This window comes from Sinocyclocheilus grahami, unplaced genomic scaffold (assembly GCF_001515645.1).
Source record: "Sinocyclocheilus grahami isolate Dianchi unplaced genomic scaffold, SAMN03320097.WGS_v1.1 scaffold311.1, whole genome shotgun sequence".
NCBI classification, from domain to species: domain Eukaryota; kingdom Metazoa; phylum Chordata; class Actinopteri; order Cypriniformes; family Cyprinidae; genus Sinocyclocheilus; species Sinocyclocheilus grahami.
The window spans coordinates 1634564-1648624 of NW_015505490.1; the positions used below are offsets into that span (position 1 = coordinate 1634564).

General features: G+C 39.0%; 1 protein-coding gene across 1 annotated transcript in view; it reads right to left on the minus strand.

Annotated features, from left to right (window-relative positions):
- Positions 1 to 14061, minus strand: part of LOC107601698 (ubiquitin carboxyl-terminal hydrolase 32-like) — a 51690-nt gene that overhangs the window by 5408 nt on the left and 32221 nt on the right. Inside the window, exons 11-29 of the mRNA XM_016293955.1 lie at positions 13899 to 13960; positions 13552 to 13654; positions 12390 to 12579; positions 10039 to 10217; positions 9322 to 9462; positions 6335 to 6452; positions 5190 to 5344; positions 4476 to 4557; positions 4259 to 4333; positions 3704 to 3842; positions 3337 to 3442; positions 3073 to 3246; positions 2750 to 2924; positions 2511 to 2662; positions 2314 to 2425; positions 1617 to 1813; positions 1353 to 1537; positions 398 to 484; positions 183 to 303 (exon numbers count right to left, since the gene is read on the minus strand). Of these exons, the coding sequence (XP_016149441.1) occupies positions 183 to 303; positions 398 to 484; positions 1353 to 1537; positions 1617 to 1813; positions 2314 to 2425; positions 2511 to 2662; positions 2750 to 2924; positions 3073 to 3246; positions 3337 to 3442; positions 3704 to 3842; positions 4259 to 4333; positions 4476 to 4557; positions 5190 to 5344; positions 6335 to 6452; positions 9322 to 9462; positions 10039 to 10217; positions 12390 to 12579; positions 13552 to 13654; positions 13899 to 13960 (2553 nt within the window). The remainder of the gene's footprint in view (positions 1 to 182; positions 304 to 397; positions 485 to 1352; positions 1538 to 1616; positions 1814 to 2313; positions 2426 to 2510; positions 2663 to 2749; positions 2925 to 3072; positions 3247 to 3336; positions 3443 to 3703; positions 3843 to 4258; positions 4334 to 4475; positions 4558 to 5189; positions 5345 to 6334; positions 6453 to 9321; positions 9463 to 10038; positions 10218 to 12389; positions 12580 to 13551; positions 13655 to 13898; positions 13961 to 14061) is intronic.

Below are 14061 nucleotides of genomic sequence, written 5' to 3' on the forward strand. Positions count from 1 at the left end.
CCGACACTGCCCGACGGCCGACCGTCAGCTCGTTTTGTCCTGGGCTTAAGGGATATATTAAGTCCTGCAGTGCATCGTCAGACTGAATCCAGTAACATAAAGACTTCAGCCTTCACACAGGGACAAAACTTGAACAGACTGAAATACTTATAGCACACTTACAGCATCCTTATATCACTCACCCTTTCCTGAGAGGTCTGGTAACGAAGGTGCAGGGCGGTGGGGTCCCAGTCTACAGCAATGTAGGCATTCCCCAATGACGCTCTGACTTCATTACAGTCTACAGTGCAGCCTCTGCAGAACCTGGCAAAGTCACCGACAACCCTTGTCAGTCATGACAACCCACGCTGCAGTATGAGATATGTGCATGCACAACCGCTGAACTTAAATGCCTTACCTGTACCAAGGACACCAAGCACAGGAATTACCATCTTTCTGCACCACTCGCAGAGTGAAGGGGTACTGGTAGCCCATACTGTCATCACTGGAAGAGAGTATGACATGTCACATAACTGAGCGAGGACCTCTACTGTACACATGTAGAGAGACCACACTGAAAATCTGGGAAGTTGAAACCTAGAAATAAACAGTTTGCAAAATAGAAGCAATTTCACAAGTGGTCTCAGACATTTATTTGTCACCTGATGTTTTAGAGGGCTTTTTACTATTTTCTACTGACAGAGACAATAGAGAGGAGACAGGAAATAATTGTGAGGGTAAATGGGATTGGGAAATGACTGCATTAAAAATCTAACAACTTTTAGTACATTTTATTATGATAATATACACTACCTTTCAAAAGTTTGGGGTCAGTAAGATTTTTTTTGTTTGTTTTAAATAAATTACTACTTTTATTCAGCAGTGACACATTACATTGATCAAAAATGACAATATTTTGTAACATTTATACTCTATTGCTATATTTTACTTTCTATTTAACTTTTCATTCATCAAAGAATCCTGAAAAAGGTATCATGCTTACCGTGAAAATATTACACAGCAAAACTCTTTCAACAATAATAATCATAAGAAGAAGAAATGTTTCTTGAGAACCAAATCTACATATTAGAATCATTTCTTAAGGATCATGTGACACTAAAGACCAGAGTAATGGCTGCTGAAAATGCAGCTTTGACATCACAGGAATAAATTACAAATTACAAAAATATATTAAAATAGAAACAGTTATTTTACATTGTAATAATATTTCACAATATTACTGTTTTACTTCTATCAAGAACATAAAAAAATCTTACTGACCTTAAATATTCTTAAAATGCTTTGGCAAAAAATAAAAAAAAATTCCAAACTAATCATCAACAAAATCCTTGTGAGTTGCAGATGCCACTGACCAGTCTTGAGCGTGGTTGCTGGCTTCCTGTGGGGGCAGAGGGCTGGCAAGTCGGGAAACCTGGATCCACACAGCATCATACAGGTCCTTCTTACACGTGTGAACTGTGCAGGGCACAATCAGCGGCATACCGAACAGACTGGGCCTGTTCTTCTGAGAGGACAGAAAGTACAGCTCTGTCCGCATCTGAGGGGACAGACCTTGCACTTAGGATGTTTACGACCATCATGTGACGTCTAACAGTGAATATATCAGTTAATCTCACCATCTTTCTGTGCATGGCAATGATGTAGCCGATAAAGGGGCTGTCTTGCACGGGCACAGCATGGCCATTAGGAATACCATTGGCGAGGGGCTTCTCTGGTGTGCAGGGGACCACTGTGCTGGGCATGCCATTAGGAATCAGGCCAGTCTTTCCAATGTTATTGTTCCCTGCTGTCCCATTGGCCACAGGTGGTTTTTCTAAAGGAGACGTTTATGGGTCAATGACAAATAAGAGTGTCCATGGTAAATCAAAACTTGTCTTTTAAAGAAATAGTTGACCCAAAAATGAAAATTAGCTTTTAACTTACTCCCCCTTGGACCAGGCCAGAGTTTGTTTCTTCATCTGAACGCATTTGGAGAAATTCAGCATTACATCACTTTACATGACCAATGGATCCTCTGCAGTGAATGGGTGCAGCTTTTAACTTCAGAAGACATTAATTGGTGGACTGGAGTCGTGTGAATAACTTGTGGATTACTGTGATGTTTTTATCAGCTGTTTGGACTCTCATTCTGATGGCTCCAATTCACTGCGGAGGATCCATTGTTGAACAAGTGATATAATGCTAAATTTCGATGAAGACACACACTCGTCTACATGTTGGACTACCTGTTGGTGAGTACATTTCCAGCAAATTTTCATTTTTGGGTGAACTATTCCTTTAAGGAAAAAGATAGTTGCAATCAATCTTTGTTACCTGTTATCATTGGAGAGGTGACTGAGGTGGGCGAGCCAGGCACAGGGATCTCAAATGCACAGAGAAAGCCATTCACAGAGTGTCGAACCTTCTGATTGTCTTGAGGAAAGTTCTAGACCAAAGACAAGCATTTGCTTAAAAGCCAGGCCACATGGATTGCATCAACAGCAGTGTCTGATGTGGCGAGTTGAGCTGACCTTGATGTTGGACGTGTGAACCTCAGCCAGTAGAATCTGCTCAGGTTTCAGGCTGCACAGCTCACTCAGCTGTTTCTTCAGGCCCATGTACTTCTCATCCATGTTGAGACGGAGCCCGTACCGCACCGGAGTGGAGCCGTCAAGTTTGATAACTGCAAGTCAAAAAAGCTTTTATGTAAGACTGGCGGATCTGCTGATGGATTTTAAAGTGTTTATGTTTTCTCTCTGCTTGGCTTCACCTGTGATTTCTAAGTGCATGGAGCTGTCCATGGGAAGCGGCAGCGACAGGAAGTTAAAGGGATCGAAGCGGGCACTGATATGACCACAGGTCTTGCACTTCACCTGGGACCTGAGCTGCCCATGGAAGAGGTCGACCACAATAGAACGATTTCTCCGCAAATGGTTTTCCCAGGCCTGCAACGAGAAACATGTAATTGTCCTCAGGGTGAAGAAACGACTTCCCATTAGCGTATAATCAGTGTGCCCATTTAGGTTAATTTAGGAGTGTTTAGCTGATGTGTTGAGCCTGCCAGGGGCTTAAAAACAGTAGTTTGACACTGACCTCTGTTGCTACTTCATGATCTGGCCGTCCATCGCTGTCCTTGAGCTCCACGTACGGCTTCTCATGCACACGATTCAAGTCTTCGTGAAGCCCATCCAACAGGAAGGCCAAAAGCTCCTGTGAGTCTTGCTGCTGAAAGCCATTGAATCTTGGTGCATATTTTGCTATCGTCCACTACAAAAATGTTTTTAAAAAATGGCATAAGAATTTTAATGGAAACATTTAGGTTTAATGCTCATGATTATAGAGATGTTAAAAACTCACTCGGAGTTTCAGAGGTGCAACGTTCTTCTGGGTGCCGCTCCAGAGTTCCTGTACCAAATCCCCATAGCATTTGGCCATGTGACCACGCATTCCTATTGGATTGGTTCTGTCAAGGCAAGACACAGCTCATTGATCAAGTGGTATGGCAGATATCACAGAAGCCACTTTAAAACCAAGCAGTTTTCTGCTGACCAACATTGTGTGGCCAACTCGAACGTAAGTAAAATCTGCATGGGGATCTTCTAATCCCTGCAAAAAACTCCCGACACAATTTTAAAAAGCATTTGTTAATTTGACTACACATTAACTTAGTAGTTACAAGTGGTTTTTTTTTCTTTAAAAAAAGGCACTGACCAAGTCTCCATACCTGTTAAGCTCATAAAGGTGTCGCCCTGAGATAAAGTACTCAGTGAGGGGCTTGGTATTGCTTACACACTGAATACTGGAGTTCATGAAGCATGTGTTTCCCAGGTTACTCAAACCTGTGGCACCTTTCTCGGTAGGAACTGCAAGAGAAATAGCAAAATTTATACACAATTATAATAGGCTGAAGGTTTGATTAAATTTAAACTTCACTGGCACAACAACTTGAGTACTATCTCCAAGAAAGTCCAATTATTCAGTATTTCATAGAGTTCGATGGCAACATTGTGAGTCTTTAAATGTCACAGCTGATGTCTGTCTTGATATGACTTTTATATTGCTTTATGTAATTGCTTCTTGGACTCTTGCTGCTTGCAGCCCTGTGTTAATAATCTACTTGATATGTGCTTTGATACAAGAAACCGGCCTAAAGAACTGCACTGTAGTGCCATCTAGGCAAGGTCATACTCAGATAAACATTTTGACATTTGTAGATAGCTTTTGCCAGCCTCCAATTTGCATAGATTTTTCCATCACTTTCCAAGACCTCTGACATTACCTTTGTGTCTGTCGATTTTGCTGCTGTTTGCAATGAAAGACATTTCCTCTGGCCAGCTCATATCTTTGTTTCGAACTGGAGAGAGGGAAAGACATATTAATCATTTTTCCTTTTCTATCAGTACAGCCAAGCATGCTTTGCAGTTTAATCCACACAGCTCAGCAAATGTGAAATGAGATAAAACTTTAATTAAGACAGATACATGTCACAGGCATACCCTCAATGACTAAGTGCTGTTCGTCTTGAATTTTCAAACTTTCTAAAGTGTGATCTTCATCGTCCAGGAGAGTGAGGTAATTCTGATAAAAAGACAATATAAAACAGCATTAGTATACAATATAATGCATGTATCATGAATTATTAAAGACCTCAATTAAAATTTGAGTTTTGTGGCTTGTAGTTTTAGGTCTATTAGGAATAAATAACTTTTGAAAATATATAAAAATAAAGAACAGTTACTTTAAATTAAAACATTTCACAGTATTATTGTTTTTATTGTATTATGCAATAAATGCAGCCTTGGTGAGAAGAGACTTCTTTCAAAAACATAAAAAAAAAAATCTTACTGACTACAAACTTTAGAATGTATAGGTAATGTATATGTTACCCTTAATTATTGAGAAAATTATCGATGACTCATCCTGCACAGATTTTTGTCAAATCAAATGCTCTCTAGAATTAGAATCCTCCTCCCCCTAATACCACCAGTAGCTATTTATTTATTTATTTTAAAAGGACAATCCATTGAGATGCTCCATCCAAACATTCTGGTTTAAATTTTAAAATATGTGAACATAGTAATTAACATTTTATAGCATTTCCTCCCAGTTCAATGCTGTTAGGTGACATCGGTATCTTTATAATAAGGGCAGATTTGCATATGAATGTCTTTGATCAGAGTTTCTTCAGTATCTGTTAAGGAGGTCCCCACCTCACTGTTATAGAGCCAGAGGCGCATGTCCTCTTCTTTGATGCGTAACCTCTGGGACAGGTACTCATGAATGTCTTTAATGGTGCCCATCCTGCTGAAACAGCCTGTGTATGCCAGCACTCGCTTCAGAGGGGCGTTCGGAGAAGGAACGTTTCCTGAGTTGGGAATGAAGCAGCCTTTAGCATTCTCTTTGTCACATGCAATAAAATATTGAAATACAACCCTTTAGAGCTTTTCCACCCTGCTGTGTTGTTATATATTCAAAAACTAACTTTAAGTCACTGAGAATGTAAACTTAATTTAACCTACTGTGCTAAGTTAGTCAAGTAAAACTTTTATGATTTCATTTTGATGCAATAATGAGAAATGTAAAGTTTCAGCCAATCCATATATCCTAATATGCATGCTATTAAATCAACCAGTCACAAGGAGCACACAGATCAATATATAACACACACAGCCCCAATAACTGATTGACAGACTGAGGATTAGTTGTAAGGTAGCAGCAAGAAAGGGCAAAGGTCATTTTCAAAGGGATCATTCATCAATTCATTAGTCTAGGTGATTTAAATAAAAACCAAGGCAATTTTTTTTAAATTAGTCCAATCTTATTAAAAAGATTTGTACAGCAATTATTGATTTCATAGGAGACAATAAAAAAAGATTGGTAAGACAGCAAAGCAAACAATTACAGGACATCAGAGAGCGCCCATCTTTACCCACACCAAACAGTCTTCTGAGTCTGACAAAGCCATGACAAATTAGATTATTGCCTACCCACTTTCAGAGACCAACACTAAGGAAACCCGCTATTAGGTCAGCGGTGAGTTTGACAATCACTTACAGGTGTTTTTATGTTTCACAAAATTAAATATTTGGATGTATTTTTGTATGTATTCAACAAGGATTTATATTTAGCTGTCATGGAGTTACATTATAGTTTTTTTAACTCAGATGATGGACTTTAGGTGTTGGCATCAGGATTTGGCTCTTTAGTAATCCAGGCAGGTCATTTTGGTGAGACCGAGCTGGTGTTTTAGGAGATTAGAGGAGGTTGTCAAGGCGGTGGAGGGAGCCTCTCTCTTGCTGCAGGCTTACGTTACCTCGGGGTATATGTGGAGGGAACACTCGCAGGCTGCTCATACCCATATTGACCCAGATGTTAGACTGAGGGCTGCGTGTGGCCGGTTGCTGGCGCAGGAACAGAAGGTAGCGGGGAAAGAGTTCCAGCTCTGGTTCAGCTGCGACTATAGACATGATGACCTGAAGGAAGAAGAGACAGCAGAAGCACAATGGAGAGATGCATGGGGCTTGACTATACTGGTGCACTTGCTAAAGAAAGAAAGAAATTTGACTTAGTGAGAAGTTCATAGGCCAGATTCACATGACCATTATTTGAAATACTTTTCATGGTCATTCTGCATTCAAAATGATTTTAAACCTCTACTGCATAAATTATGACAAAAAAGGTTTGATTTACTATTCATGCATGAAAAGGACTTCATTACCACAATCAAAAACAAATTATGAAAAATTATATTATTTTACTATATTTTAATATTATGTATAAATGTTTTAATATTATATATAAAAAAACAATATATGCTGCCAAAAATAAATACAGGGCTCCAGACTAACATTTGAGAGCAGTGGCACCAGCGCCACTAAGTTCTACAGATGGTGGCGCCAGGAGCAGATCTGGTAGCGCTGGGGGTGGTGTGCGGGAGTATTAAAATATAGATAATTTAATCATAAAATTACTATTGTTTTGCATTAATAAGTGCAGTTACTAATAATATTATATGTTCATTTCTTGTTTATTTTTCTTTTGTTTATACAGATTTGACAGTAAAGCACTAAGCTTGAGTTAAAATGCATACAAAATTTATTTTTATTAACAACAGTAACAGGTGCAAAATCAAATTTTTTATATAGAAAATGTATATATTCCACTCTTATTAAATGTACCATTATTCTTCTAGTATATGGAACTGACCAACTTCAGTGATTATGTGATTTAGTAGCAAATTGAATTGTGACTTTTCTTACTTCATACACAAAAAAAGTGTAAAATTCTGACAAAATCTGATTTCTTGATGATTTGATATTTTATAACAGTGATTTTATAATTTCAAAATATAGAGAAAAAGTAGAAATGAATGACTAATAAGTGCTCCTGGTTATGACTGTGATTTTATGTATTTTTTAAATTTTACATAAGTCTTTGTTTACAACAAAATATATTTTGGTCATCCCATTAAAAATAACATTCAAACTGGATCATTTTAGAGCTTTAAATTGCTGTAAGATAGTAGTAGTTGTAGTTGTGTGAAATGCTTGAAAGTCATTGAAATTCTCTCTTTTAAAAGGTTGTACAAACCCTGCAATGAATGATGTAATGCATTCGACTATTTTTACCACAACACCATGGTTACAGTTATGGCGCTTTTCCACTGCATGGTACGGCACGGTACGGTTCACTTTTGAGGGGTTTTCCACTGGGTACAGTACCTGGTACTTTTTTTAGTACCACCTTGGTTGAGGTTCCAAGTGAACCGTACCGTTACCAAAACGTGACGTGTAAACTCTGCTGATCACGGATTGGCCGGAGAGAATCATCACTACCCGAGTCACTGAACTTGCGACACAAACACAACAGAACCACTAGATTTAAATCAGCACAGCCAGCGAAGAATCGAACGCAACTGTTTTGAACAAGCGCACCTTTTTTTAACAACCAAAAAGTGGCTGTTTCGTTGTCTGTTGAGGAAGTACAGACGTTCCTCTCGTTGATAGCAGAGGACCAGATCCAGCGAGAGCCTGATGGGGCGACGCGGAATGAAAAAGTTTTTCAGGAGTCGCAGCAATAGAGGTGGCGCAACTATAATGGCATGTCAATAATCCCACCCACTCTAAAGCGGTACTGAACTACAGTGGAAACGCAAACCGAGCCAAGCCGTGCTGTACCGTACCGAGTCGTGCCGTGCCGAGCAGAGTCGTACCACGCAGTGGAAAAGCGCCATTAGCGTTACCATTTCTGGTTTCCTGACGTATGTCAGCACTGTTTATAACAGAGAATTCTGTGCAGAATTTGAATGCTTCTCACTAGATCTCGCAGAAACCTTATCATTCTGCGGTGAATTCAAACACTTCTCACTGGATCTCGCAGCACTGTTGCATCTGTGCAGTAACAGTGTCGCGAAATCAACTTTGGCTCCTGAGTAAAGCTGTTCTGAGCTCGGACAAGTTTGTTTGCGTCGCAGTCCGAGCTGAAAAACGGTCCGCGCTGCGCAGCTGAAATGTAGCGCGGTTTAATTTCGCTTTCCATTTGATGTTTATCAAATGCAACAGAAATGGTAGCGCTTCTGAGTTGGACAACGCGGTGGTCGCACCAGTGCGACAGCTCACAAAAATTACTCGCACCGGCAGAAAAAATGGTCGCAAAATGTGACCATTTGGTCGCAGTCTGGAGCCCTGAAATAATATTTTCAATGACTCTAAATTAATTAATTTTTAATTAATTTTAAATCATTTTATTCACAATATTTAAAAAATATTTTAAAGAAAAAAAAACAAAAAACAAAAAAAAACTTACAGCTATTTTTCATATTATACAAATTGTAATTCAAATTATACAAATAAATTGTAATTCTCCCAATGTTTTATAATGAAGTTTACTCACTAAGAAATGTGAACCATATTTTTTTTATGGGGGAAGAATCAATAATTAAAAATTATTTATCAGTTCATCCTTCATATGATGCGCCATTTCAGCAAAATGTTTTAAATCACCTCCAGAATGTAACCTTTTTACTGTTTATTTGAAGACATCCCGTCATTATTAACCATTTTAAGGCCATCTGATATGAATCGTGCTAGCAAAGTGAAGAAAATGAGTCTGATAATGAGGCAACACTGTCCAATAGAGGGTTAAGTCAAAACAGAAAAGCAAAATCTATGATCATTGATCAGGAAACAGGCTTAGTAATATCTGACACTGATCATGTGACACCTCATGACACGTCATCATAAATATAGTGCATCAAAGCAAAAAAGCCAGAGCAAATTACATTAATTGAAGCATAAATTAAATGCCCATGGTGGCACCTCTGATGAGAGATGGCATACGTACCGGTCGGGGCAGGCTGAGGTTGGCCCCATACCAGTGGTAAAGCGCCCTCCATACCGGCTCTGGCACCGTCTCAAAGTCCCGGCCAGACACCAACTGTTGGGATTTCTTCAACCGGCCTCCCTCCATAGTCAGTGTGGGCGCCTGGACAAAACAAAGTCACACACTCAAAGGGAGTTCATATTGACAGCAATTTGCAATGGCAACATGTAGCGACTAGGCAACCTCCAGTGAATAAATCACAGGCAGTATAAGAGTCCTTCACCTTGCTCTTCTCTGACGACTCTGTGAGTGGGAGAATGGATGAAGAGGTGGACAGGACCAAAAAGGTCCCATTTTTACTTTAATACTGCTATACATTATGTTGAGTAAAGAAAGCCTGATTATATGGGACGTTACATTAATACGAGACTGCAAATGTGTTTGTGACAAGGTATTACTGAAGCAAGTAGTTTTATTTAAAAATGCTTTTAGCTACACAAAAGCATTCATTTTCTAGAACACAAATGTTACACGCTATTCATAACAGGATTAATTTGTTCTAGGTGATTTCAATTTCAAAAACAGCACTTTAGTGTAGTTTTGAGCTCTCTAAAAACTGCTTGAAGGTGTCATTTTCCCTGCAGCTCTATTGAATGCACTTTAGCAGTCATTTTGATGGACAAGAGGATCAGAGGCTTCCTGGTTTCAGTGGGTGTTCTGAGCACATGGTCCACACACCTTCATGGGCTCGGTGGTCACCAGAGGCTGGTTGTCTATGGCACCAGGTCTCTGCGTGGCCATGCTGTTAGGTAAATGTCCATTGGTGCTGGAGAAACACTGGTTGTTGTTGTCAGAGATGTTGTGCTGCCGGGCAAAGCAGACATCCGTGGCAGAGGAACTGGCATGTGGGGTTAGGCCTGAGGAAGTAAAAACACGTTACGTAATTGAGGCTAAACACATGTATCTAAGCCTTTATGGCAGGGGAGGGCAAACTTTTTGAATCGAGGGCCACATTGAGTTTTTTTTATATAAGTGAGGGGCCGCATAGTATAAGTACAAATGAAGCTTTGAAATTTTTATTCTAAATTGACACTCATTTATACTGTACTGTATGCGTACTTGTACATACATGGCAGTTCTATTCTTGTACCACCTCTACCTTATTTTTGATGAGCACTTTATGACACAAAGATAAGTTGCATTGGTGTATAAGTCGATTCATGTACAAGACACATTTTATCATTTCATTCAGAAATAATATCAAATAAAAGAAACATTTACAACCATTATAAACATGTATTTATATTCCCCTCACTCCACAACGAATCCCTTTAATTTAGCAGTATTAAGAACAGAAAAAGGAATCAAAATATAAGTATAAAACATACAGAAATTATAGTGGCATTCACTGTAAACATTTATTATAAACGCCCAGCCTAAACAAGTTATATTTAAAGCAAACCTGAAACTAGCGGCATGTGGGAAATGCGCTATACAAACTCACTTGCCTCTCTCATTCGTCACCGATCCAAATGTGCGCGCTTTGTGCTTGACCTTGATTGCTTTATATAAATCACCTTGGAATATAAATCGCAGCACGTTTCAGATGATAAAAAAAGATTTATAATCTGGAAAATTCAGTACTATATCTATTTCCATAAAAACATGTGTGGAAAATAAAAAGCATTATCTTTGCATTAGGATAAAACATCAAATTATTTCCATGTTTTCCCCACGAAATTACTTAAAAAGCACACCGTCTTTCTCCTGTTCTCTCTCACGCACATTTTTCTTTCTTTCTCCCGCTCTCTTCTACAAACGCATATAGTACAGACACACAGTCGGACGCATAGACATAATAAATATGTATATGGTTGCATCTTCGCAAGCACACGTGGAACAAACACACGCACAGAAGACCGGCACCTTCATCAGTAAAATAGTTTTGCAACTGAAAAGTTACATGACATTTCTCAGTAGCTATGTAGTAATGTCGCAGTTTTTGAAGAATTTAAACTGGCAGATTCACTGTTGGTAGAGATTGCTGCCGAAAATGTTGAGAGACGAACATGCAGTACTCTAATTCACACACAATTTTTCTCTTTTCTTTCATATTTGGGAGTGTTTGACTGACCCTTCTAGTGCAAGACATACAATGCCAATGTGCATTCAAAGCAAAGCAATAAAGCATAATTTTAAAGGAACAGTCAACTCATTATAAAATGCGGCATCACCGGGGGCCCGCTTCAGCTGATATTTTGCTGATATTGCATCAAATTAGTCATTTTGGACCAACAGCCTCATGGGCCGGATGAAAGTGCCTTGAGGGCCGTAGTTTACCCACCTCTGCTATATGGCATTTAACTGGAACAGAGCACTACCCATTAGGCCCCTATTCTTTGTTTTGAAAGAAGTCTCTAATGCTAAGGCTATATTTATTTGACCAAATGTAGTAAAAATTTAAATATTACAAGAATGTTAAATAACTGTTTTACATTGTAATGTATTTTAAAGTGTAATTTATTCCTGTGATGGCAAAGCTGAATTTTCAGCAGCCATGACCATGAAATCATTATAATATGCTAATTTGGTGCCCAAGAAAGTTAGTATGTAACAACTGCTAGGCTCTGACATAAGGTGCGTTTACATGGAGCATTGTATTCTGATTACAATCGGTTTAAAAGTTCAATCTGAATTAAAATGTTCCATGTAAACACTTCAATCAGAATAAAATTGCCCAAACCAATTGAAATTTCAATCAGGTTGAGAGGGGTGGGATAAACCTTTTCTAATCCTTTCGATAGGACATATAAACACTTAATAAAGGTTTTTTTTTTTTTTACAAAAAAGGATTATGGTTAGTAGTATAGAAACTCTATACTCGTGCAGTGTGAGCATGTCAAAAGATTAAATCCGATTTGAAGCTTGTGAAATATAAACACACACATCAACCTGATCACTTTATTTAGCGTTCATGTCAACACTACGTTTGGATTCATCAGTCAGAATGATTTCATTCCGATTGAAACAAAAAGTGTCCATGTGAACGTGGCTACTTAAATTGTACTCTTAACTGAGTGTGTACTTACTATTACCAGTGCTCTCTGACGCCTCTGATGAGCTGGAGATGTTATCAGGGAATTTTTCCTCTGGGGAACTGGGGGAACGGACCACTATTCCATTTCTGTTCAGGACAGGCTCTATAGGTGCTGTGGACTGAGAACTTCTCATCCCACTGCCCTGCACTGATGGCTGCTCCATGACAATCGACTTATTATCCTGTTTAACACAATGGGTTGAATATCAAAAATTCAAGAATCCACCACAATGACAGTATTATCAATAGAAACTGGGCAATGCAAAACTAAAACAATCACGCTACTTTTTGGCCAGCTGATACGTGCACTATAAAGTAGTCCGAATACATTTTTTACAATCAGTTTAGTTTTTCCGTTGTCCACTTATAATTACAAGGTCTAAAATGGTTACAATTTAGTTAGTTGTACTCAGTTTGTTTAAAATTATCTTATTTCAAAACAAATGAAAAGGAAAAAGGTGATTAATCATATGATCCCTTTTCATTGTTATGTAGAGGCTGAATAGACATATTGCAGACTCACATATCTGACATAGTCTTTCCATTGCTGCCACCACTGCATGGAGATCAGGAACCAGTTCTGACCAGGCTGTAGCCCGTGTCTGCTCTCCCTCTCCAGCCAACCCCTGTGCCATCACACAAAATCAGCGTGGATAACAAACAGTCAGTCAAAGAACTATCATATTTATACACAAGCACCAAAATAACCCAACAAAACACTTCTTCTGTCAAGAGACATCAATGCTAAACTTGGGCAGTTTTGCCAAAGCAATAAAACGGACACACTAATGTAGTACAGTATTTATAGTATCTTTTTGAGCAGCGTCAGTCCCGCTGGAAAATCTAATTGAAAATGAAATTGTGTTCTCAATCTCTGTCCGGACTAAAACACTGTTAGAGGCAGTGGAGGTACGATGGATCCTTATATACAGACAAAGCCTAATCACAAGGCTTATGGGAGAGTGCAATACAATACAGCCCTCATAAGGCTTGTTTCAAAACACTGAGAAAGTGCTCTGTAGGGACGCTTTTGAAACAAAGCCGAGTTACAGACAGTGATAGGGTGAGTAAAAAATGAAAAGGAAAAAGGTGATTAATCATATGATCCCTTTTCATTGTTATGTAGAGGCTGAATAGACATATTGCAGACTCACATATCTGACATAGTCTTTCCATTGCTGCCACCACTGCATGGAGATCAGGAACCAGTTCTGACCAGGTTGTAGCCCATGTCTGCTCTCCCTCTCCAGCCAACCCCTGTGCCATCACACAAAATCAGCGTGGATAACAAACAGTCAGTCAAAGAACTATCATATTTATACACAAGCACCAAAATAACCCAACAAAACACTTCTTCTGTCAAGAGACATCAATGCTAAACTTGGGCAGTTTTGCCAAAGCAATAAAACGGACACACTAATGTAGTACAGTATTTATAGTATCTTTTTGAGCAGCGTCAGTCCCGCTGGAAAAGAAATGAAATGCTGTGTCCTGATCTCACCTAATGATCTGGCCTTCCTCTTCAGCGGTAGCAGGACGCAGGCCCAGGACGATATGACACACCTGATGACGAATGGATTAACAAGCAATTTCAAACCAGACCCAAGACAACAACGTATATACTTTATTGGATTCACTCATGTGTACAGATTATAGAAGGATTT